This window comes from Elephas maximus, chromosome 21 (assembly GCF_024166365.1).
Source record: "Elephas maximus indicus isolate mEleMax1 chromosome 21, mEleMax1 primary haplotype, whole genome shotgun sequence".
NCBI lineage: Eukaryota > Metazoa > Chordata > Mammalia > Proboscidea > Elephantidae > Elephas > Elephas maximus.
Window position 1 is genome coordinate 39,731,872 of NC_064839.1, and position 23,531 is coordinate 39,755,402.

Here is a 23,531-nt window from a genome sequence, read left to right on the forward strand (position 1 = left end):
CCTTGTTGGAGTGGGATTAAATCTCATTGTAGTTTTGATTTGCATTTCTCTAATGGCTAAAGATGGTGAACATTTCCTCATGTATCTGTTAGCTACCTGAATGTCTTCTTTAGTGAAGTGTCTATTCATATCTTTTGCCCATTTTTTAATTGGGTTATTTGTCTTTTTGTAGTTGAGTTTTTGCAGTATCATGTAGATTTTAGAGATCAGGCGCTGATCAGAAATGTCATAGCTAAAAGCTTTTTCCCAGTCTGTAGGTAGTCTTTTCACTCTTCTGGTGAAGTCTTTGGATGAGGATAGGTGTTTGATTTTTAGGAGCTCCCAGTTATCTAGTTTTTCTTCTGCATTCTTGATAATGTTTTATATACTGTTTATGCCATGTATTAGGGCTCCTAACGTTGTCCCTATTTTTTCTTCCATGATCTTTATCTTTTTAGATTTTATATTTAGGTCTTTGATCCATTTTGAATTAGTTTTTGTGCATGGAGTGAGGTATAGGACTTGTTTCATTTTTTTGCAGATGGATATCCAGTTATGCCAGCACCGTTTGTTAAAAAGACTGTCTTTTCCCCATTTAACTGTTTTGGGGCCTTTGTCAAATAACAACTGCTCATATGTGAATGGATTTATGTCTGGATTCTCAATTCTGTTCCATTGGTCTATGTATCTGTTGTTGTACCAGTACCAGGCTGTATTGACTACTGTGGCGGTATAACAGGTTATAAAATCAGGTAAAGTAAGGCCTCCCACTTTGTTCTTCTTTTTCAGTAATGCTTTACTTATCCAGGGCCTCTTTCCCTTCCATATGAAGTTGGTGATTTGTTTTTCCATCTCATTAAAGAATGTAATTGGGATTTGGATCAGAATTGCATTAAATGTGTAAATCGCTTTTGGTAGAATAGACATTTTTTTAATGTTGAGTCTTCCTGTCCATGAGCAAGGTATGTTTTTCCCCTTATATAAGTCTCTTTTGGTTTCTTGCAGAAGTGTACTGTAGTTTTCCTTGTATAAGTCTTTGACATCTCTGGTTAAGATTTATTCCTAAGTATTTTATCTTCTTGGGGGCCACTGTAAATGGCATTGATTTGGTGATTTCCTCTTTGATGCTCTTTTTGTTGGTGTAGAGGAATCCAGCTGATTTTTGTATGTTTATGTTGTATCCCGATACTCTGCTGAACTCTTCTATTAGTTTCAGCAGTTTTCTAGAGGATTCCTTAGGGTTTTCTGCATGTAAGATCATGTCATCTGCAAATAGAGATACTTTTACTTCTTCCTTGCCAATCTGGATGCTCTTTATTTCTTTATCTAGCCTAACTGCTCTGGTTAGGACCTCCAACACAATGTTGAATAAGAGTGGTGATAAAGGGCATCCTTGTCTGGTTTCCGACCTCAGTGGGAATGCTTTCGGGCTCTCTCCATTTAGGGTGATGTTGGCTGTTGGCTTTGTATAAATGTCCTTTATTATGTTGAGGAATTTTCCTTCTATTCCTATTTTGCTGAGAGTTTTTATCATGAATGAGTGTTGAACTTTGTCAAATGCCTTTTCTGCGTCAATTGATAAAATCATGTGATTCTTGTCTTTTGTTTTATTTATATGGTGGATTACATTAATTGTTTTTCTAATGTTGAACCATCCCTGCATACCTGGTATGAATCCCACTTGGTCATGGTGAATTATTTTTTGGATATGTTGTTGAATTCTATTGGCTAGAATTTTGTTAAGGATTTTTGCATCTACATTCATGAGGGATATATGTCTATAATTTTCTTTTCTTGTGGTGTCTTTACCTGTTTTTGGTATCAGGGATATGGTAGCTTCATAGAATGAATTTGGTAGTATTCCGTCCTTTTCTATGCTCTGAAATACCTTTAGTAGTAGTGGTGTTAACTCTTCTCTGAAAGTTTGGTAGAACTCTGCAGTGAAGCCATCCGGACCAGGGCTTTTTTCGTTGGGAGTTTTTTGATTACCTTTTCAATCTCTTCTTTTGTTGTGGGTCTATTTAGTTGTTCTACCTCTGTTTGTGTTAGTTTAGGTAGGTAGTTTGTTTCTAGGAATTCATCCATTTCTTCTAGGTTTTCAAATTTATTTGAGTACAGTTTTTCATAGTAATCTGGGCCTGTTGTAATATCACCCATCTCATTTCTTATTCAGGTAATTTGCTTCCTCTCCTGTTTTTCTTTTGTCAGTTTGGCCAGTGGTTTATCAATTTTGTTGATTTTTTTCAAAAAACCAGCTTTCGGTCTTGTTAATTCTTTCAATTGTTTTTCTGTTTTCTATTTCATTTAGTTCAGCTCTAATTTTTATTATTTGTTTTTTTCTGGTGCCTGTGGGTTTCTTTTGTTGCTCTCTTTCTATTTGTTCAAATTGTAGGGATAATTCTTTGATTTTGGCCCTCAAATCTTCTTTAACTTACACCCAAGATTCAATACATCAGTAAATCCTATTGGCTCTTCAAAATACAACTGGAATCTACTCACTTCCCACCATTTCCACTGCTACCGGTGCTGGTCCATGCCAGCCCAGGCCAGTCCACAATGTCTCTGACCTGGCCTATTGTGAGCGTCTCCTCACTGGTCTCTCTTTATCTGTTCCCACGTGTCTACTGCCCTCAGCACAGCATCCAGATCAAATCCTGACTCTTCTCTACTCAAAACTCCCTAAGCCCTATTTCAGTAGAAGGAAAAACAAACTCCTTACCATGACCCACAAGACCCTACATACTCTCATTCCCTGTTGTTTATCTCCCCCACACTCACTTAATACCTGTCACACTGGCTCCTTGCCGTTTCTCAAATTTCAGGACTTTTCCAGTGGTTGTTTCCTCTGCTTGGGATGATCTTCCCCCAGGCATTTCATGACTTCATCCTTCTAGGTCTTTAATCAAATACGTCTTCTCAGTGAGCATCACACTATTTAAGATTGTATACCATTCCCTAATCTGGCAGTCCCTGTAGCCCTCCCTGCTTGTTTTTTCTCCGTAGTATTTATTCCTATCCTATATATTCTATATTATACTTATTTATCTATTGTCTGACTCACCCCTGCTAGACTATAAGCTCTTTGAGAGTAAGAATTGTTATTTTGTTCACTGTTGTTTATCTACCACTGAGAACACTGTTTGGCACATAGAAAATGCCCAATAGATATTTGTTGAATGAGTGAAAGGAAAAGAAAATTATCAAGTAAAACTCCTGATGGGAAGCTTTGCTAACACCAGTCCTCCTCAGCCCCTTCTCTGCATCTCTGGCCCCTGAAGGGAGACCAGGGAGAACTGCATGGAAGGTAAGGTGCCCACTTGCTTCCAGGTGGTGAACTTCACATGTCAGGTGCGCTCCAAGCACACGCAGACCATCCTGCTTTCCAATCGCACCAACCAGACCTGGAATCTCCACCCCATCTTTGAGGGTGAGCACTGGGAGGGGCCCGAGTTCATCACCCTGGAGGCCCATCAGCAGAACAAGCCCTATGAGATCACCTACAAGCCACGCACAATGAATGTAGAAAATCGTAAGCATCAGGTAGGTCAAGGACTCCCCATGGGTTCCTGGCATAGTTGAAGGGCAGCAGTTTTGCAAGAATGACTAGGAGATAAAGTCTGAGCTCAAAGAATGTTAGAATCAGGAGGGAGCCTGCAGATCACAGTGGAACAGTGGGGAAGCAGTGCAGTGAGGAACCATACAGATTACCAAGTCAAAAGCTCCCATTTCCGTCCATATGTTTTCACATAGGGGGGATTCTTTTGGAGCCAGGGCTCTGTTCTGAAATGGAGTCCTGCACCAAGTACCAAGCAATTTGTAGTTAGCTTAATTGCACAAATAACATTATGGCAACTGTAATAAAAATCCAAAAAGAAAAGGAACTTACCAAAAAATGAACCTTTCTATTTCTTTTTTCACTCTCAGTCCTTATACAGATGCAGCCACAGCTGTCATCGTAGCATAGCCAATTTTGCATTCTGTTTTATTTTCACTTTACATTATATCACGAGCATTTTTCTTCCTAATCATATGTCTTCATGGTAACAATTTTTAATGGCTGCTTAATATCGTATCAAGTGAGAGCGTCACAATTTATCTAACATCTCCCTGTTGCTGAATGTTTAATTTACCTCTAGATTGTCATCAGTGTTATAAGTGGTTCTACAGTAAATATACACATGCATGTATCTTTTTCCTTTGGAGGGATTTTTCTTCAATAAGTTCCCTGGAGTGCGATTCCTGGTCCAAAAAAATATGCGCATTTTTATGACCCTTGAAATATGTTGCAAGCTGCTTTCCAAAAGTGATCCACTAATCCTGTGTCACCACCATGCTGATAGAATCTAATAAAGGGCCCTCTGTGCCATTCTCATCACATTTCTTCTTCCCCTTAGGGAACCCTCTTCTTCCCCCTTCCAGATGGCACTGGCTGGCTATATTCTCTGCATGGGACTTCCGAGCTCCCCAAAGCTGTAGCCAATATCTACCGTGAAGTGCCATGTAAGACACCCTACACAGAGCTCCTGCCGATCACCAACTGGCTGAACAAGCCCCAGAGGTGAGTGAGTAAGGGAAAGGATAGGGAGCAGGGGACAGGGAATGGAGGGAGGATTTCCACTGTCTGGCCTGGCCCCTTCCCTTGTCAGGACCTCTAGAGGGCTTTGCGGAGGTCAGGGGGATTCAATGAGTCAGAGATGTAGTTCCCTGGTGTGGCCAGACATAGCCTGAACTCTAAGCCTCCAGAGAGTTTTTGTTCAGTGCAGTCTGTGTGTTAACTGATTAGTTATAACTTCCCTGGAGCAATGCTTGGCACAAAATACGTGCTCAATAAATGTTAGCTCTTAGTATTATTATCATAAATAACAATAATCATCATTGTTATTATTGAGTGCTCTGTCTTATCATCTCAGCTGCCAGCTAGAGAAAGCTGTCCCTTGTACTTACAGCGGGAGGAGAGTAGAATGTGAGAACTGGTGGAACTTAAGGCCAACCAGCCTAGTCCCCTTCTTTTACAGAGGAGGAACTAAAGGCTGGGAGAAGAGATGTAACTTGCCAAACACCACCTGCTTAGCATAATGGATGAAGGTCCAGATCTGAGTGTGAATCCCAGTTCTGCCGGTTACTAGTCATGTTACCTCAGCACATTGTCTTGCTTTTCTTGGCCTCTATTTCCTCATCAGTAAAACAGGGATAGTAGTGATGTATTTCCTGTAGACACTAGAAGAATGAAATGCCTGTAACACATGCAAAGCACATAACTGGTGGTCAAGAAATAATAGTTATTGTTATGGTTGGTGACCAACTGAAGACTAGAACCCTGGACCCACACACTTCTCATAAAATGAAGGGTAAAGAGCACTTTTCCATCTCTTCTTTGGGCAAATGGTCTCATTTTCTGTACCCTCTTTTCATGTGCTCCTGTGTTCTCCAGATTCCGAGTCATTGTGGAAATGACGAAACCAGAGAAGACGGACTTAAGCATCACCCTAAAGGGGCTTGATTACATTGATGTGCTGTCTGCTTCAAAGAAGGACTACAAGTTGAACTTCTTTTCTTACAAGGAGGGACTGTATGCTGCAAAGGTACCACATGTCAAAGACACTGCCTACACTGGAGCCCTGCAGGTTTGACCCTGAATCTGGTGTTAGGGAGTTCAGCCTTTGCTGAGCAACTTCAGACATCTTGTCCTGTTGGGCTGACCAGTCAGACTGACCTGGCCCTATGCCCCTGGCAAGAGTATGCAGAGCTCTCAGATTCTTTAAGATGAGCCCAGCTTGCAGGGCCAGCCACCCATCATCTAAGCCTTTGACAAGCCTTCAGTGCAGCAGAATCATGAAAACCCTTAGGCATTGGGGTCTTAAAAGCTTGCAAGTGGCCATTCAAGGCCCAACAATTGGTCTGTATCCACCTGGAGCAACAGAGGAAGAAGGAGAGCCAGGAATAGGAGGAGGATATGGAATGTGTGGCTAATTGCCTCCATAAACAACTGCCTCCTTTGTCATGAGACCAGAAGACCTGGCTACCATTTTGATCAAAGATTCCATAGAAGAATCCTGATTAAAACAGGGAAAATGCAGAAGGGAATTCCAAATTTTCATGGACTCCAGACATCCTGGAGCCAGGAAGTTTGGAAGAACCCCTGAAACTATTGCCCTGAGGTAATCTTTGAACCTTAAGCCAAAAATATCCCCTGAAGTCTTCTTAAAACCAAACAATAGTTTAGCTTAACTAGTAAAAATGTCTGCCTTGAGCGTTATGCTCTTCTAAGAACTATCCATATGGGATCAAATCCACAACAGCAACTCAAAAGATTGGGGTGGGTAGGTAGAGAGTTTATATTAATGGGGGAGGAACAACTCAGAAGAAGAGGGTGAGAATGGTTACACAACTCGAAGAATATAATCAGTGTCACTAAAAGGTACATATAGAAACTGTTGAATTGCTGTATGTTTTGCTATGTATATTCTCAACAACAACAAAATAAATAAAATTATTTAAAAAAAAAAGAAACGAAAAGAAAACCCTTAGACATTAGTTAACCCTGGACTAGCAAACACCAGACCACAACATAGGATCCCATTTTCTGAGCACTTACACGGTGTCAGCCATCATGCTGAGCACTTGAGACACACAGCTAGTAATGTCCGAGGAGGATTCAAACTCAGAGCCATGTACTTGGAGATAACCCAGGGTCTTTCATACAAGTCTTCTACTGGCAGCGGCAAGAGCTGTTTTTCCTAATTCATTCATTCATTCAACAAATATTTATTGAGCATATGCCATGCACTACACTAAGTTTGGGTAACACAGGAGTAACCAGAAATAGGCATAATCTCTGTTCTCATGGAACACACAGTCTACTGGGGGGAGAATGACGTTAATCCAATACTGCACTATAAACATATAATTACTAAACGAGGTGAAAGAAAAGAGACTATATGGATCTGTAGTTCAGAGGAGAGGTCAGGGTTGAAGATAATATTTGAATTATTCCTCTATAGATGGCATTTGAAGCTATAGTGGAAGATGAGTCACCTAGGGGAAGATCATAAAATGAGGGGAAAAAAAATATCTAGGAACACACGTTCCCTCTTCCCCTCAGGAGGGGAACTTGCAAACTCCACCCAGCAGTCTGTGATCTCCTCCTCCACAATCTTAAGATAGCCCACTCAGATCAGATCACCATTCCCAGACAGGAGAACAGACGATCTTAAAATCAAGGAATAACCAAATATCTGAAGGAAAAAAAAACATAAAATAGAAACACCAACTCAACAAGTGAGAACCTCTGAGAGAAAAGTTATTAAAGCAAACAGAAAAAGGCCTTAAATGAGTATTTTTAATATACTCAAAGGAATAAAGGAAAGTAGTCATATCCATGAACTAAGAACAGGATATGTGAACACAGAATCAATTAGGAACCCTAGAAATGAAAACTGGAACACTTGTAGTAGAAACCCATATAGGAATGCTGACTAGTGTAATGGACTATGGAGAAGGGCATACTAGTGCATTAGGAGACGGAGCTGAGTAGTATCCCCAGACTTTCACACATGAGAATAAAGAAATGTAAAGATTGAAAAAAAACAGCAAGTGATATCATGTATGTAGAGAAATTGAAACCCTTGTATTTTGCTCCTGGGAACGAAAAGTAGTGTAGCCACTGTGGAAAATAATTTGGCAGTTACTCAAAAAGTTAGCCATACTAGCATGAAATTACCATATGACCCAGGCCACACTAACAGGTGGAAGTGTCACCTGTAAATGTGCAGAGGACAATAGCTAACCTGTCTGCTCTTGCCTGATTCCTCCCCTCTCCCCGCGAATTCAGGTGATCTTCCGAAATGAAATGACCAACGAGTTCTTATACTACACAGTGAGTTTTAGGGTCATCCCTTCAGGCATCATCAAAACCATCGAGATGGTGAGCGTGGTCCGGCAGAGTACATCGGCCTCCATCAAGCTGGAGAACCCCCTGCCCTACTCAGTGACCTTCTCCACAGAATGCAGGGTGCCTGAAATCAGCCTGCCCTCCCAATTTGCGGTGCCAGCCAACTGCGAGGTACGACACTGGCTTCCAGGGTCCCCTGTATCTGTGACAGGGATTTCTCTCCATGGGACCTCTGGATCCACGTTCTGCATCCTCTGAGGTTGGGCCAGCCCTGGTGGTGGTCAGGATGGCAGGGGACCATCACACGCATGTCCTCCTCTTTCCTCTTCCACCAAAGTCCTCACATGAACTAGGGGGACATAAGAGGGTTCAGCCAGGGAAATGGATTTCTCTATTATGAACCTGGTTTTCTATTATTTGCTTGTGTGACATAATCAAACTAAAAATACTTTGTTTTTGCTAATTATAAAAGTAGCTGTCTTCGTCGTCTAGTGTTGCTACAACAGAAATGCCACAAGTGGATGGCTTTAACAAAGAAAAGTTTATTCTCTCACAGTCCAGTAGGCTAGAAGTCCAAATTTAGGGCACCAGCTCCAGGGGAAGGCTTTCTCTCTGACACCTCTGGAGAAGAGTCCTTGTGATGCATCAGTCTTCACTTGGTCTGGGAGCACCTCAATGCAGGAACCTCAGGGCCAGAGGATGCGCTGTGCTCCTGGCACTGCTTTCTTTGCAGTATGAAGTCCCCATGTCTCTCTGCTCACTTCTCTCTTTTATATCTCAAAAGAGATTGGTTTAACACACTATCTAATCACATAGATTTCATCAGTATAACTGCCGCTTATCTATTAACATCATAGTGATAGGATTTATAATACATAGGGAAATCACATCAGATGACAGAATGGTAGACAGTCATACAATACTGGGAATCATGACCTAGCCAAGTTAACAAATATTTTGGGGGGACACAATTCAGTCCACTACAGTAGCACAGAATATGTTGTGAAAAGAAAAGCAAGATACATAATAATGTGTCAAGTGTACACCACACACACATGTATATATGCTTATTTATGCACAGTTTCAGGAAGGGTACACAAGAAGCCTTTGACAGTGGCTCGGGGGACGTGGCATGGAATTTCAGGCTGTTGGGAGATGAATTCTCTTTTTATTCTTTTTATCAATTTATCGTTCAAAACTGTCACTCGCTAGAGTAGTAATTCCATCAAAATCTCTCTTCTATTTCCCCAACTCAGCCCAGCTGACTGGTTCCCCTTACTCCCACTCTAGCTTTTCCTTCACCTTCACAATCTAGATTCCATTTTCTTCTTCAGAGGCAGTCTCCATGCCCTTTATTTTATTCTTTATTTTTCATTGTGAACTATATAAAATCTATACAGGAAAGTAGAAATAATATGTATGTAAAAAAAAAAGAAAGTACATATATATTAAAACATGTATATTTTAAACAAATAATTATGAAATATAAGATTCCCATCACCCCAGGAACCCGTCAGTCGTGTGCTCCTCCCCAATCACAGCACCCTCCCTCCCTCACCCCTAAAAATTACCGCTGTATCTCCTGATAATCATCTCTTGCTTTCAAATATAGTTTAGATTTACCTGTTTGAACTTTCTGTGAAAGAAACCATAATGTATGCATTCTTTAAAATTGGATTTCTTTTACTCAGTAGTACGATTATGAGAGCCATCCACTTTGTTGCACATAGCTGAGGCTCATTCATCTTCACTGCTGTCTAATATTCTGTCAATGTGGCAATTGCTTGGTTTCTCTAATATTAAACCAACTTTGCATTCATGGAATAAACCCAACTTAAAAACCAAAAAACCCACTGCTGTTGAGTCGATTCCAACTCATAGTGACCCTGTAGGATAGAGTAGAACTGCCCCATAGAGTTTCCAAGGAGCACCTGGCGGATTTGAACTGCCGACCTCTTGGTTAGCAGCCGTAGCACTTAACCACTACGCCACCGGGGTTTCCGAACTCAGCTTAGTCATGTTTTATTCTCTTGTTTTACATATTGCTAGATTCGGTATGGTAACATTTTTATCAGGAGTTTTGCATCTATGTTCACGGAGAAGAACGGGATCCAATATTTCTTTCTTCCATTATCCTTGTTGGATTTTTAGTATCAGTGTTACATTAGTTGAGGTGGGCTCCCTCTTTTTCTTTCCTCTGGAAGAACTCGTGGAAGACTAGAATTCTTTCAACCTTGATGGTCTGGTTGAACCTGCAAGTAAAGTTTTATGATCCTGGAATTTTATTAAGGGCTGATTTCTGACTATTGATTCGATTTCTTTAATAGTTCAGGACTATGTAGGTTTTCTATACCTTCTTGGGCTTGTTTTTGTAAGTTATATTTGCTTATACATTTGTCCATTTAATCTAAATTTTTATAGTATATTCTTTTCTATTAAACATCTGCAACGACTTAATGATACCCTGTTTTTATTCTATTTTTTCAATAATAAGAACTAGTTATTTAAAAAATAATAATAATATCTACACATGGTAAAAACAAAATTTTAACTATACAAAAGTGTATGAAATAGAAAATAAAAGTGCCCCACAATCCTATTTCCCCCAACCTGAGATAACTACTGGTAACAGTTTGGTACATATCCTTGCAGCCTCATTTCTGTACATATATAGATGTATCGGAATCGACTCGACGGCACTGGGACTGGGATAGATGTATTCTCCACAAAAATAAGCTCCTACTTTACTCTTTATTTTCTGAACCTCCTTTCTTCCATTTATGATATCATCAACACATTCATTTCAATACTTTTAGCTCTCCCTCATCTTTTTTATTGACTACATAATATCCCACTGAAGTGGGTAAACTATAATTTACTTTACCAACCTCCTACTCCTCGATCTTTGAATCATTCTTTGGTTTTGTTTTGCTATCAGTAATGGTAGAGGAAGGACAAAGCTTCTCCCAAAAGAAGGCAGAGACCAGGAAGCTGGTCTGAGATTGGCTGTGAGCAAGAAGGAGCTGCCTGACCTTCATCCCTCCTGCTGACAGTACCCCAAACCCCATCTCCATAAGTGTGCTTCTCAGGAGAGGAACTTGAGTTACTATATTTCGATTCAGAAAATTCCACATATAGAAACACCTGGACCAGAGAAAACCAAAGGGCTATAGAGGAGGGAAGCTGGGTCTGATTGGACAGAGGGACCCCAGGCTTAAGATCAGTGTGAGCATTTGCTTGTGAAGCACTATTTCTGCCACCACCCTGCTATGAGGCCTTGGACAGGGCACTGGGTGGCCAGGGATGGGTCAGACTCTCAGCATCACGGGAGCTTCTGTCTTTTCTTTCAGGGCACATTCTCATTTGAGTTCCAGCCCCTGAAAGCTGGAGAAACCTTTGGGAGACTGTCTTTGCACAACAGTGAATTGGGTTACTACCTGTATGAGCTCAGTTTGAAAGCCATCCCCGCACTACCTGAAAAGCCCGTCCACTTCCAGACTGTTATTGGCAGCAGCCAGAGCATCTTTGCCAAGTTCACCAATTATACCCGACAGAAGACAGAATACCTCTGCAGGGTGAGCAGCCCCTGCCCCACCCTCTGCCCTTCCCTTGCCAGAAGTCTGAGCTCAAAAATAATGAGAGGAAGACACAGCAGGTGCAGGAACCTGAAACTCAGAGAGAGTCGGGTGCTTGTCACAGCAGCCCCCTCCTCAGAGGCCTGAATCTAGCCTGGAAACTCCCAGCTAGAAACAAATCGTTCCAGGCCTGGGTTCTCTTCCTTTACTGACTTTCTAGCTTAAGCTAGGAGGGAAACATTCTGCTTCCCACAGCATGCTCAGTAGTCAATAACAGGAACAGTAGATCAGTGGCCATGAGTACAGGCTGTACTTGAATCCTGGCTTCATCACTTACTCATTGTGTGAATAATTTACTTAAGCTTTCTGGACTCATCTGGAGGTAATACTCCTGACCTCCCAGGATTGCTGGCAGGATTTTTTTAATGCACATAAAGCAGTTTTCATAGTGCCTGACCCATAATAAATGTTCCGTACATATTAGCTATTATATCAGTTGGAATACAGGTTTTACTACTGAAAAAGAAACCCAAAATAACAACAAAATAGAAGTTTATTCCTCTCTCAAATAACAGTCTGGGCATAAGTAGTAGGGGGAAAAAGGGGGGAGTTACACACATCACTTCTACTCACAGTCCATTGAACGAAGCTTCTTCACAGGGCCACACCAAATGTCTTAGTCAGGGTTCTCTAGAAAAACAGAACCAGTGATGTTTCCAGTCACGGTTCCAGAAGGAAAGACACTAGAGGGGCTTGCTTATGCTCCAGCATAAAAGTGACACCTGTCACTTGCGCTCACAACTTATTGTCCAGAACTAGACCCACCCAGGCACCAGAAGCCAGGAAGTTCCATCTTCCACGTGCATGGAAAGAAAGTAGAACCGGTTGTAGACATGCAGACCAACAACTGCCCCACCAACATAATCTAGCTGTATGTCTTTGGGCAAGTAACTTAACATCTGTGTGCCTCAGTTTCTTCATAGTAAAATAGGGATAATAAGTATCAATACCTCCTCTTCAAGGTAGTTACAAGGATACAGCTTTATAACCTGCCCAGCCTCACACGAGCGTAACTCGCTTGATGTCCACGAGCAGAGGTCTGGGGTGGTCTTGGGCTCCTCTTCATATGCTCTTCAGGATCTTGTGTGAGCCGAGCGCACTTGTTCCCCTTGCAGACCAACTGTCCAGACTTCCACACGGAAAGAGTCATTAACGCAGCCCCAGGAGCCCAGGGAGGCACCGAGATCAGCGTGGAAGTCATCTTCGAGCCCAGTCACCTGGGTGAGACCAGGGGCACCCTGACCCTGTCGTCGCTCATAGGAGGGGAGTATATCATCCCCCTCTTTGGAATGTCTCTGCCCCCCAAGCCCCAGGGGCCCTTCCTGGTCCGAGCTGGGTACAACATCATCATCCCCTTCAAGAATGTTTTCTACCGTACCGTGACCTTCTCCATCGTTGTGGAGAACCCAGCCTTCACCATCCGCGCTGGAGACTCCGTGCGGCCCAAGAAGATCAACAACATCACAGTCTACTTTGAAGGAAATCCCTCAGGCAGCAAAACACCCATCACCAGCAAGCTGATTGTATCCTGCCCTCCTGGGGAAGGCAGCGAAACAGGAATTAAGTGGGTGTACTATCTGAAAGGGATCACCCCTTAGAGGTAACCAGGGTCAGCTGCATCAATGAAAAGCCGTCTCCTCAGCCTTAGTATCTCCGTACTGTTCTAGCCTGACAAAAGATAAAGAATAAGAATTCTAAAGGTACTCTTTTATCTTCCTCATTCAATTATAGGTGCAGTTACTTCCGTAGTATATGTATTCCATATAGATATAGGGATAGAGATAGAGATAGTAGCTACACACAGCAAACCTCTATTTTAGATAACTGGCTCCTTGTGAGCCCCTGAGTTTAATTAATTAACGTATCCCCAAGGCTCAGGTATTCTGTAAAAATCCCCATTTTCAACAAGAAGACCCAATTATCACGCTCATGACCTTGTATCAGAGAGCACTCAGCAGTTCATGATCTGGAGCACTGCGTTTTCTTTTTAAAATCCAATGTTTTAAAGAGTCTTTAGATGTGACTCTGTGTGTTATTTTATTCTGCTTTCACATAAAAGCAAATAAGTAACTATTTTCAAAACAACATACAGGTAACTTTAGGGCAACCATGGCAGGGACAGGGACCAGCGTAGGTCCCATGTGCTTTTTTCTTGGCTTTTCTGTCAGTTTCTGAATCCCATGCCTGTTCCTGCTGATGGCTAGGTTCTGGAGAAGCACTAATGGAAATCCCAGTCCCCTGCCCCCACCCAACCCCATGCGCAGCATTCAGCCTGCGGAGCAGGGATTGGTGAGACAGAATCACCTAAACCTGATCCAGAATCCCCCTCGCTCAGCCATGATTTACTTGGTCTTGGAGGGGCATGAGCATCATATTTTTTCTTTTTTGAAAACTTACACAGCAGGGCTGAGGGCCAGTGCTACAGAGCATGCATCCACCCAGCCACTTGTGCTGCAACTGAATTGGAATCTCCTTCCAGGGGAAGGATCGTGTCCATATTTGATATGTTTAAACTGCAACTATCTTGTGTGCACGTAAAGGGTGATGATCTATCTCAATGCCTTTCTTAGGAAGGGAAACTTCACAGGGAAAGCACTATGAAACCTCCGCCTCCGCCTCCACCTCCATGGAGCAGTGGGGCATGTCCCTGAGCCCAGAGCCATGGCTCCACAGCCCTCTCTTCCTTGGGTCTTGCTGTATGTGTTAACAGGACCACTTCCCTGTTGGCACCACAAAAGTACGTTTTGAAATAAAGATGGTTAAAGAATAGCCCTGGAGTGGATTTGTGTCTGAGATATACACCAATGACTGAGAATCCTCCCCCCACCCCGCCCCCATCCTTACTCCCTTCTCCCTTCACCCAAACAAAGCCCATGCAGGAGAGAGAAGAACTTTTGACCTAAATGTAGGACAAAACACTGACCTGGGCCTTTAGTAAAAATCTGGTTTCTTAGCAACCTAATTCAGAATGTAATTTGAGGAGAAAAGAGTTCCTTCTGGTAAAAACATGTCTTTTGCAGTTAATAAAAAACTGTATAATATTATAACTCTTGGGAAATTCAGTTCACCTTTAAGAAAAAGCCAAACCAAGAAGCAAAAGAAACAGATGAAATGTTATATTAGCTATAGGTCCAGTGGAAATGAATACACATTGGAGAAATTGATCCAAATCATCTGTTGATTTAATTTTTTTCATAGCATTGCATCAACCATCACCAAAATCCTAGACATGAACTTGACAAAACATTTGGAAAAGTCCTTGACAGTGCTACCTGGTTTCAAGTAAAGAGGAGGAATCTATATTGGGGACAGTTTTCAGATTGTTGGTAGACACCCCTTCACTCATTGAATTGTACTGGCAATGGTTTTAACAGCTGTGAGAAATCCACCAGTAAAGGAAAAAATATTTTTCCAGGATTTTTCTAGACATAATTCCTCCATGGCTTACTGAATTTTAGGTTAGCCTGTGTGTTAGTTTTCTATGGCTGCATAACAAATTACAACACACATTTATTATCTCAGTTTCTGTGGGTCAAGACTCTGAAATGGGTGGTGGTGGGTCCTTGGCTGAGGGTCTTAACAGGCTGAAATCACAGGGGTCAGCCAGCTGCATCCTCATCAGCTAGCCTCAGTTTGAGGTATGGATTCATTAACATAAGAAAAACCCTACTTCCAAACAGGGTCATATCCACAAGTGCAGGGGCCAAGATTTCAATAAATATTTGGGGGGAACACAATTCAATCCACAACCTGCAAATGAAGCGATGCAGCAGAGTTATATAAAGTAAGCTTCCAGAGTAGAGCGGGGCTTAGAACAAAAGCTGGACCATAGTGGACCTGGCCCACAGAAAAATCAACAGGGCGAAGACCCTGATTTGGACTCTTACCCTCCAGAACTTTGAGAAAATAAATTTCTGTTCTTTAATGCCACCCATGTGTGGTATTTTTTGTTAGGACATCACTAGGTGACTAGGACACTGTATCTTTAGCCACCCTGCATCCAAGAGTTGCTTCCTAAAATTTCACCACAGAGCCTCAATTTCTGCTCCACGAACGCACTCCGGAGGGGGAGCTCTGCAGTGGATCCATGTGGATACCCTGCAATCGATTTGGGGTTTCTGCCCTCTGTCATCTAGCCCTTCTAGGTATCAGTATGGTCAGTCAGCACACCCTGATTCCCAAACCGTGGGGTGACGACCATTGTTTCTGAGGTTTTAGGTTGTAGACAAGTAGCACCACTTTACAATTAAGAACTTATTTTAGTGTGTCTTAAAAACATATAACTAGCTATTCAAACCCGTGATTTTAGGACAGAAGCAAAGCTAAAATAATAACTTTTTTTTTAGTGAGTTGATTTCAAAAACGAGTAACAGTACAAGCGGCTACGATATGGCGAATATACGGTGGCGTTACTCAATTTTGTGAACATTGGCATATACGATAACTAATTGGAAACCAAGTACTTAATAATTTCGGTACGTTTTTACTGAATACATTACGCTAATTGTACCAAGTTCCAAAAGCCTCGGTGTCCTGAGTAGCTACACAACGCCCACCACGTTGCCAGCCGCAGAGCGTGATACAGCCGTAAAGCACGTCTCACGTCGCACCAATGCCACCGGGACGGAGAGCGGACTTGTGTGAAAAGAGGGGGTGGAGCCTTTGGGGGCATGGCCAACCCACATGCGGCCAGCGTCCGGGGCGTGGCTGGCGGGGGGCGGGTCCTCGCAGCGGAAGGCGGAAGTTGTTCCGGAGGCATGTGATACGAGTAATATGGCCGCAGTTCTATGAGTACGGCTGGCTCTGGGCGGGAGTGGGTCGCGTGAGCCATTAGGCGGCCGGGAGCAGGTGTGCAGGGGCGGGGTTCGGGTCCGGGTTCTGAGGCGGCGCGCGGCGGCTGAAAGAAGCAGGAGGGCCCGGGGAGGCGTGGCCCATGAACTGGTGCCGGGGGCAGCGCGGAGCTGCAGACTCCCCTGACCACGGTGCTGACCCGGCGGCCGCGGGCTGAGGAGTCGCGGGGCTCCGAAGCCCGCCCCGACCTGCTACCATGAACCCGGAGAAGGACTTCGCGCCGCTTACCCCCAACATCGTGCGCGCCCTCAATGACAAGCTGTACGAAAAGCGGAAGGTTGCAGCGCTGGAGATCGAGAAGTAAGAGCCACTGGTACCCCGGGCCAGCCAGGGGGAGCGGGGCCAGGACCCCGCCCTAGCTGTGCAGCCCCCTCGCTAATTTGCTCCGCGGGGGGTGGGGGGGACTCCTCACGCTTTCCTAGCCGATGTTGCTTTTCCTTAATGACTTTTCCAGGTTTTGGGCAGTTAGCACAGTGCTTAAGAGCAGATTTGGAGTCACACCTGAATTCGAGTCCCACCTGAATTCGAGTCCCACATTGGCTTCTGACTGGCTGTGTGACTTGAACAAAGTTCTTTAATCTCCTGGTGCCCAACGAAGTGACTTAATGTGTGTGTAGTGTTTAATTAGCACAGTACCTGGCACATAGTGGTCTCCATCAAAACTAGCAAATCGCAGAGCGGCCTCTGTGAAGGTAGAGATGTCGGAGGCGTAAGAATTTTTTAGTGATGTTGACCTGCCTTGTATCTTATCCAGCCTTGTATCTTACCAAGTTTTGAGAATTGAACAGGGATTGTAAAATGTGACTGAGCGGAGAAGTCAGTTGGAATCTTCATGAACTCAAGACTCAGAAGGTTGTTTTATTTCTGTCACATCGCCTTTCCCTACAAGTGGAAGTAGGAATAATCAGACTTTTCTTGCTTCTGCAATTTTATTGCACGTATGTGTTACTGTGATCTAACATTTTACTTTATTTCCCAGCGCAGAAAACAGGGTGTTTAACAGGGAATGCTTTATTAAGATTTTATTATTGTCATTATTATTTTACTTATGTATTTTTTGCCAGCTAAATCTTAGTGATAAAATTAGAAGAATAGAAAGAAGCAGACTGTGTAGCTGGAAGACTCAGGATATATGAATTCTAGTTCTGCCCTGTCCAGCAGGACAGCCACCGACAATGTGTGGCTATTCAAACTATTAAAGGTTAAATAAGATTAAAAAATTTCATCCCGCTAGCTGTATTTCAAGTGTGTAGTGCGTGCATGTGGATGTTGTTGTTGTTAGTTCCCATTGAGTCAGCTCCAACTCATGGCAACCTTATGTGTAACAGAACAAAACATGGAATGGTCCTGCATCATTTATATGTTTGTATGTTTGAGTCCATGGTTCTGGCTGTTGTGTCAGTCCATACCCTTGAGGGTTTCCCTCATTTTTACTGACCCTTTACCGAACATGATGTCCTTTTCTAGCAATTGGTCTTTCCTGATGACATGTCCTAAATAAGTGAGTCGAAGCCTCGCCATGAAGTCTCACCATCTTCACTTCTAAGGAGCATTCTGGTTGTATTTCTTCTAAGAATGATTTATTCATTCTTTTGGCAGTCCACGGTGTATTCAGTATTTGCCAACGTCACAGTTTAAATGCATCAATTTTTCTGTCTTCTCTTTTCATTGTCCAACTTTCGCATGCTTATGAGGCAGTTGAAAAGATCATGGCATAGGTCAGATGCACCTTAGTCATCAAAGTGACATTTTGTTTTTTAAAACTTGAGAAAGATCTTTTGCAGCAGATTTTCCCAATGCTGCTTTCACATACCTCAGTTATTGATCTGAGTAGGGTGAAATCATTGACAACTTCAATTTTTTCTCCATTTATCATGATGTTTATCTGTCCAGTTGAGGATTTTCGTTCTCTTCACATTCAGATGTGAATCCATAGTGGAGTAGTTTTTGACTTCATCAGTAAGTGCTTCAAGTTGTCTTCACTTTTCAACAAGCAAGGTTGTGTCATCTGCATATCACAGGCTGTTAATGAGTCTTCCTCAAATCCTGATGTCTCATTCTTCTTCAGATTATTTGTTTAGCATACAGATTGAATAAGTACAGTAAAAGGATACAACCTTGCTGCATACTTTTCCAGTTTTGAGCCACACAATACCCCTTGTTCAGTTTGAATAACTGCCTCTTGTTCCATGTACACGTCCCACGTGAGCACAATTAAGTGCTAGTTAGAACACGTCCATCACTACAGAAAGCACTGTAGGACAGCACTAATCTAGTCCATGTTGTGATACTTGTTCTTTGACCTTGGACAGATTCCTTAACTCAGAGTTTCTTGAGCTTAGCATGGGTTACATTTGGGACAGATTGACTCTTGCAAACAATTCTTTGTTGTGGTGGGCTATCCTATGCATTGTAGGAATTTTAGCAGGATCCCTGGCCCCTACCCACTAGATGCCAGTAGGGCTCCATCAGTTGTGACAGTCAAACCACTGCTTTAACTGCTTTGGGTTTTAGTGTACTCCTAAACAAGGGGCTTGAACTTTACTAACAGGATCTCTGAAGCACCCTCCCGTTCAGCACTAACGTTCAGTATGCTCCAAACCATCTAGCTTCTTCTCTCCTCAGACACCACTTTCTTGACTCTTCCCATTTCATACTGCTTCTTGCTTATGTCCTGGCTCATGCTAATACTAACAAGTCTTAATGATAAGTATTGCCACACTGAGCAGGGAACCCAGAGATGGCTTATACACATGGCTTCATGTCCATGGGTTTTATTGGTTTTAAAGCTGCAGTGACACTCAGTTTCGTCTGTCGCCCACTCTGCTTCTCAGGAATATCTGGTTTTATCGTAGCTTGCATCACCTGTTGAGTCCATGAATAGAGGTATTCCTCTCAGCACTGTTGTCGCTTCTAGCTCAACCTGTGTGAGTACTCTCATTCTGCAGGCTGTACCACGAGGTTTTTGTCTTTAATGGGGTTCGTTTTGTATTTCTCACTGCCAATGATTTGTGTAATTCAGAGAAACTCCCCAAGACTCTGGACTTAGAGCTGCAGAAGAGCGGAGACCCTGCTTTTTGTATCCTCAGTGCTACCGTAGTGCCTGGTGACATTTGACATTGAGTGTTGGATGAATGAATGACCGTAAAGTTTTGTTGGGGAAATAACACTGCAGTCTAAGGACCTCACTACTCAAAGGGTGGTCCACAGACCAGCAGCATAGGCATCACCTGGAGCTCGTTCAAAAAATACCCCCAGGCCCCATCCCAGACCTAAGAAATTAAAATCTGCATTTTAACAAGATCCCGAGTGATTTGTGTGCACGTTAAAGTCTGAGAAGCACTAGTCTAGAAGACCCTCAGATCAGTGTCCAGCATTCTGTAGCCATGTTAGGAAGGAGGATGCTCATTTGGCATATTCCTCTGAATATGTTTCATCAGTTGCCCAGGGGCTGGAACCAACTTATTTATTTATCTGTGCTTTACCAGCAGTTTGCATGTCCAAGCATGTCCTACATGTGCAAGACACAGAAAGTGCTCAGATGCTTGAGCATGCTCTTCATCGGACATGGTTAGTATGTCCCACAACACAGACTGCTGACCTCTTGTATAGACTGCAGATGCCCCAGGGAAGAAAAGGCAGAATCCTGGCAGTTATCTGTATAGTAAGGAACCCTGGTGGCACAGTAGTTAAGCACTTAACCAGTAACTGAAAGATCAACAGTTCGAACCCCCCAGCCACTCCACAGAAGGATGTGACAGTCTGCTTCCGTAAAGATTACAGCTTTGGAAACACTATGGAGCAGTTCTGCGCTATCACATGGGGTCACGATGAGTCGTAATCGACTTGACCACCTACAACAACAACAACATCTGTTTAGTGTACGTGAGTCAGTGCGCATGCTCCAGAATGAAAGGGCTTTGTCCTGTTCTGAGGCGAGTAACCTGTGGCCCCGTTGGGTTTCACTGCTGCTTCAGAGGCTGCGTAGACTAGTGGTTTAGAGCAAGCTCTGGAGCCAGACAGCCGGTATTTAGGCTCCCATTTCTGAGCTGGATGATTCTGGACAAGCTAATTGACCTCTCCTTATCTCACTTTCTTCATCAGTAAATTTGGGGATGATAATAGTACCCACAGGGTTGCTTGATTATTTGAGCTAATGTTGGAAAGTGCCCTGTGTAGTATTGGGCACATTGTAACACTGTATAACTGTTAGCTCTCGGTATGGTTCTCATCACTCTTCTGGTGAGCAGAATAATGGCCTCCAAAGATGTCCACATCCTAATGTCCAGAGCCAGTGATTATGTCACATTACATGGCAGTGGGGAATTAGGGGAGTGGAGGAAATTAAGGTTGCTAATCAGCTGATCTTAAAATAGGGAGGTTATCCAAGGTTATCCAGTTGTGCCCAACATAATTACATGAGTCCTTAATTGTGAGAGGAGGAGGCAGGAGAGTCAATGTCAGCTTGATGCCATGTGAGAAAGATTTGGCTGGCTGTTGCTGGCTTAGAAGACGGAAGAGGGCCCTCAGCCAAGGAGTGTGGGCATCCTCTAGAAGATGGTAAGGAAATGGATTCTCCCCTAGACCCTCCAGAAAGGAACACAGCCCTTCCCACACCTTGATTTTAGCCTAGCAAGACCTATTTTGGACTTCTGACCTCCAGAACTGTAAGATAGTAAACTTGTGATGTTTTAAGACATAAGTTTTTGGTAATTTGTGAAAAATTGAACCACCTCTGTGTTGTCATTTTTTCTAAATCTGTGCCCTTCCTTGACTGTGATATCCCTGAAGGCAGGTTCACGCTTTATTCTTCATGTCCTTTATGCTTACCAGATGTGGAGGGTGTCAGTAGAAGGCTGAGGGAATAGCTGTCCACTGGGTTTGCCCCTCGCCTTCCCAGACCAAGTCATAGGCCCAGCAGTCCTGGTAAGATTTTATTAGGGATCACTTAAAGAGAAGCTCTGGAGAATGACATACACATTGAGAAGGCAGAGATTGAGAAGGGTTTGGTTTGTGTCTTCCAAGGAGGTGGAGGTCTCAGTCTTTCCTGGTCCAGTGGCATTCCTTAGCTGGATTTGTCCTCACTGGCGTATAAGGGAAGGGGTCCACAATCAACAGCCATGGAAGCAGCAGTCAAGAAATCAAAAGACGCGTTGCATTGGCAAATCTGCCTCAAAGAATCTCTTTGAAGTGTTGAAAAGCAAAGATGTCACCTTGAAGACTAAGGTGCACCTGACCCAAGCCATGGTATTTTCAATTGCATCATATGCATGTGAAAGCTGGACAATGAATAAGGAAGACTGAAGAAGAATTGACGCCTTTGAATTGTGGTGTTGGTGAAGAATATTGACTATACCATGGGCTGCCAGAAGAACAAACAAATCTGTCATGGAAGAAGTACAACCAGAATGCTGCTTAGAAGCAAGGATGGCGAGACTGCGTCTTATATACCTTGGACATGTTGTCAGGAGGGATCAGTCCCTGGAGAAGGACATCATGCTTGGCAAAGTACAGAGTCAGTGGAAAAGAGGAAGCCCCTCAACGAGGTGGATTGACACAGTGGCTGCAACAGTGAGCTCAAGCATAACAATGATTGTAAGGATGGCACAGGACTGGGCAGTGTTTCGTTCTGTTGTGCACAGGGTCGCTATGAGGTGGAACCAACTCGGCAGCACCTAACAACAACACGCTCCTCATCTCATTAGTTTGCACAGCTCCCCTATGAGCAAGGTGATGTTATCCCCATTTCACAGATGAGAAACAGATGCTATCAGAGGTTAAGTAATCTCGCCAAAGTTTCACAGCTAGACCATCACCAGTTGGTGTTGAGTCGATTCCAACTCATGGCAACCCTATGGGTACCAGAGTAGAACTGTGCTCCATAGGGTTTTCAATGCTGATTTTTCAGAAGTAGATCACCAGGCCTTTCTTCTGTGGTGCCTCTGGATGAATTTGAACCTCCAACCACCTTTCAGGGAACAGCCAAATACATTAACCATTTGCACTACCTAGGGACCCAAGTTCATCTGTCTCAAAAGGCTTTTCCTACTACAATGAATGGTTTCCCCTACCAAAAAAAGGCACATATACTGTCTAATAAAATAAATTTTATACTTGATCTCCACAGTTGTTTTAGCTGCTGCTTTCTGGAGTTTTCCAGAGCCCATGTGTCTTCAGGTGACAGGGCCAGTAATGCATAGGGTGTTCCCTTGAGGGATTAAAACCTCAAATAAGAGGGTTTTATCTGCATGGCAGGCCTCTCAGACCCTAAAAACGCAAGAGACAGATGCTTGGATCATTGAAGGGCGCCTGGACTCTAGAATCTCAAGACCACTAATGTGGTGTTAAGTGACTAGGATCTGGTGATTAAATGTTGTGAGTCTGTTGGGCCTCACTCTGACATTACCACACTAGTTTCTAAAGCCTCGGGCATTTTGGCTAAGGTTTTAGAATGTCTCTTTCAGGTTTTATGGGCTCTCTCTTTCAGGGGATATAGGTGCCAATGAAAACGCTCCAATACCCCCCAGTCTCTCCTCTCCCAAACCCCATAGTCTGCTGTGGGGGAGAGATGTCAGCAGGTGCTCCAAACATGGTGGGTGTTCTGCTGTGATACTGTGCCAGGCGCTGGAGGCAGGGCCACCCCTGTCTGACTGCTGGCTGGGAGAGGCAATGCCCCTGGTGGTGATGAGGAATGGGCCCAGTGCCAAGCCTCTAGTGTTCCTGAGGTTTGAGTTTTAAAAAAATGGCAAGTGTAGGTAGCATGCAGGAAGGCCCAGACTGTACCCCCTGAGAGTACTGAAGCCCAAGGGTGGGCATGTGGGGCAAAAGCCCTTGATTTAGCACATCCTCACCTGTTTGGTGTGGGGGAGGGATCCCTGGAGCTCTGTGATCAGCGAAAGGATCACTGTCAAGTTTACCTAGCTTTTTGGTGCCTCCCACTTCTTTTGGGAGACAAAATTCATTACCCAGTGACTTAAGCACTTTTTGAAGTACGAGTCAGAATTCCATCCAGCTGTGCTACTTACTAGCCGTGGGCCTGTCAGCAGAGTACTTAACCCACAGACCTGTTTGCTTTGGCCTGAATCCCGGGCTTCTTTAAATTGAGAAATTTCACAGAGGAATTCAGGTTTCTGGCTTCCCTTAAGAAACTGGAAACTGTGGTGGTCCCATGGGCC

General features: G+C 43.4%; 2 protein-coding genes across 12 annotated transcripts in view; both read left to right on the forward strand.

Annotated features, from left to right (window-relative positions):
* The window catches only part of HYDIN (HYDIN axonemal central pair apparatus protein), a 443,907-nt gene extending 429,648 nt beyond the window's left edge, over nucleotides 1-14,259 (forward strand). For all 8 annotated transcript variants that reach the window (XM_049863606.1, XM_049863605.1, XM_049863611.1 and 5 more), the window contains 6 exons: nucleotides 3,307-3,519; nucleotides 4,374-4,537; nucleotides 5,411-5,561; nucleotides 7,811-8,041; nucleotides 11,221-11,445; nucleotides 12,621-14,259. In XM_049863606.1, coding sequence (XP_049719563.1) covers nucleotides 3,307-3,519; nucleotides 4,374-4,537; nucleotides 5,411-5,561; nucleotides 7,811-8,041; nucleotides 11,221-11,445; nucleotides 12,621-13,103 — 1,467 coding nt within the window. In that variant the 3' untranslated portion in view covers nucleotides 13,104-14,259. The remainder of the gene's footprint in view (nucleotides 1-3,306; nucleotides 3,520-4,373; nucleotides 4,538-5,410; nucleotides 5,562-7,810; nucleotides 8,042-11,220; nucleotides 11,446-12,620) is intronic.
* A 1,996-nt stretch (nucleotides 14,260-16,255) lies between these two features.
* Nucleotides 16,256-23,531, forward strand: part of VAC14 (VAC14 component of PIKFYVE complex) — a 103,289-nt gene continuing 96,013 nt past the window's right edge. For all 4 annotated transcript variants that reach the window (XR_007514570.1, XM_049863727.1, XM_049863728.1 and 1 more), the window contains exon 1: nucleotides 16,256-16,656. Coding sequence is in view for 3 of the 4 variants with exons in the window: in XM_049863727.1 (XP_049719684.1) it covers nucleotides 16,553-16,656 (104 nt within the window). In the remaining variant the exon portion in view is untranslated. The remainder of the gene's footprint in view (nucleotides 16,657-23,531) is intronic.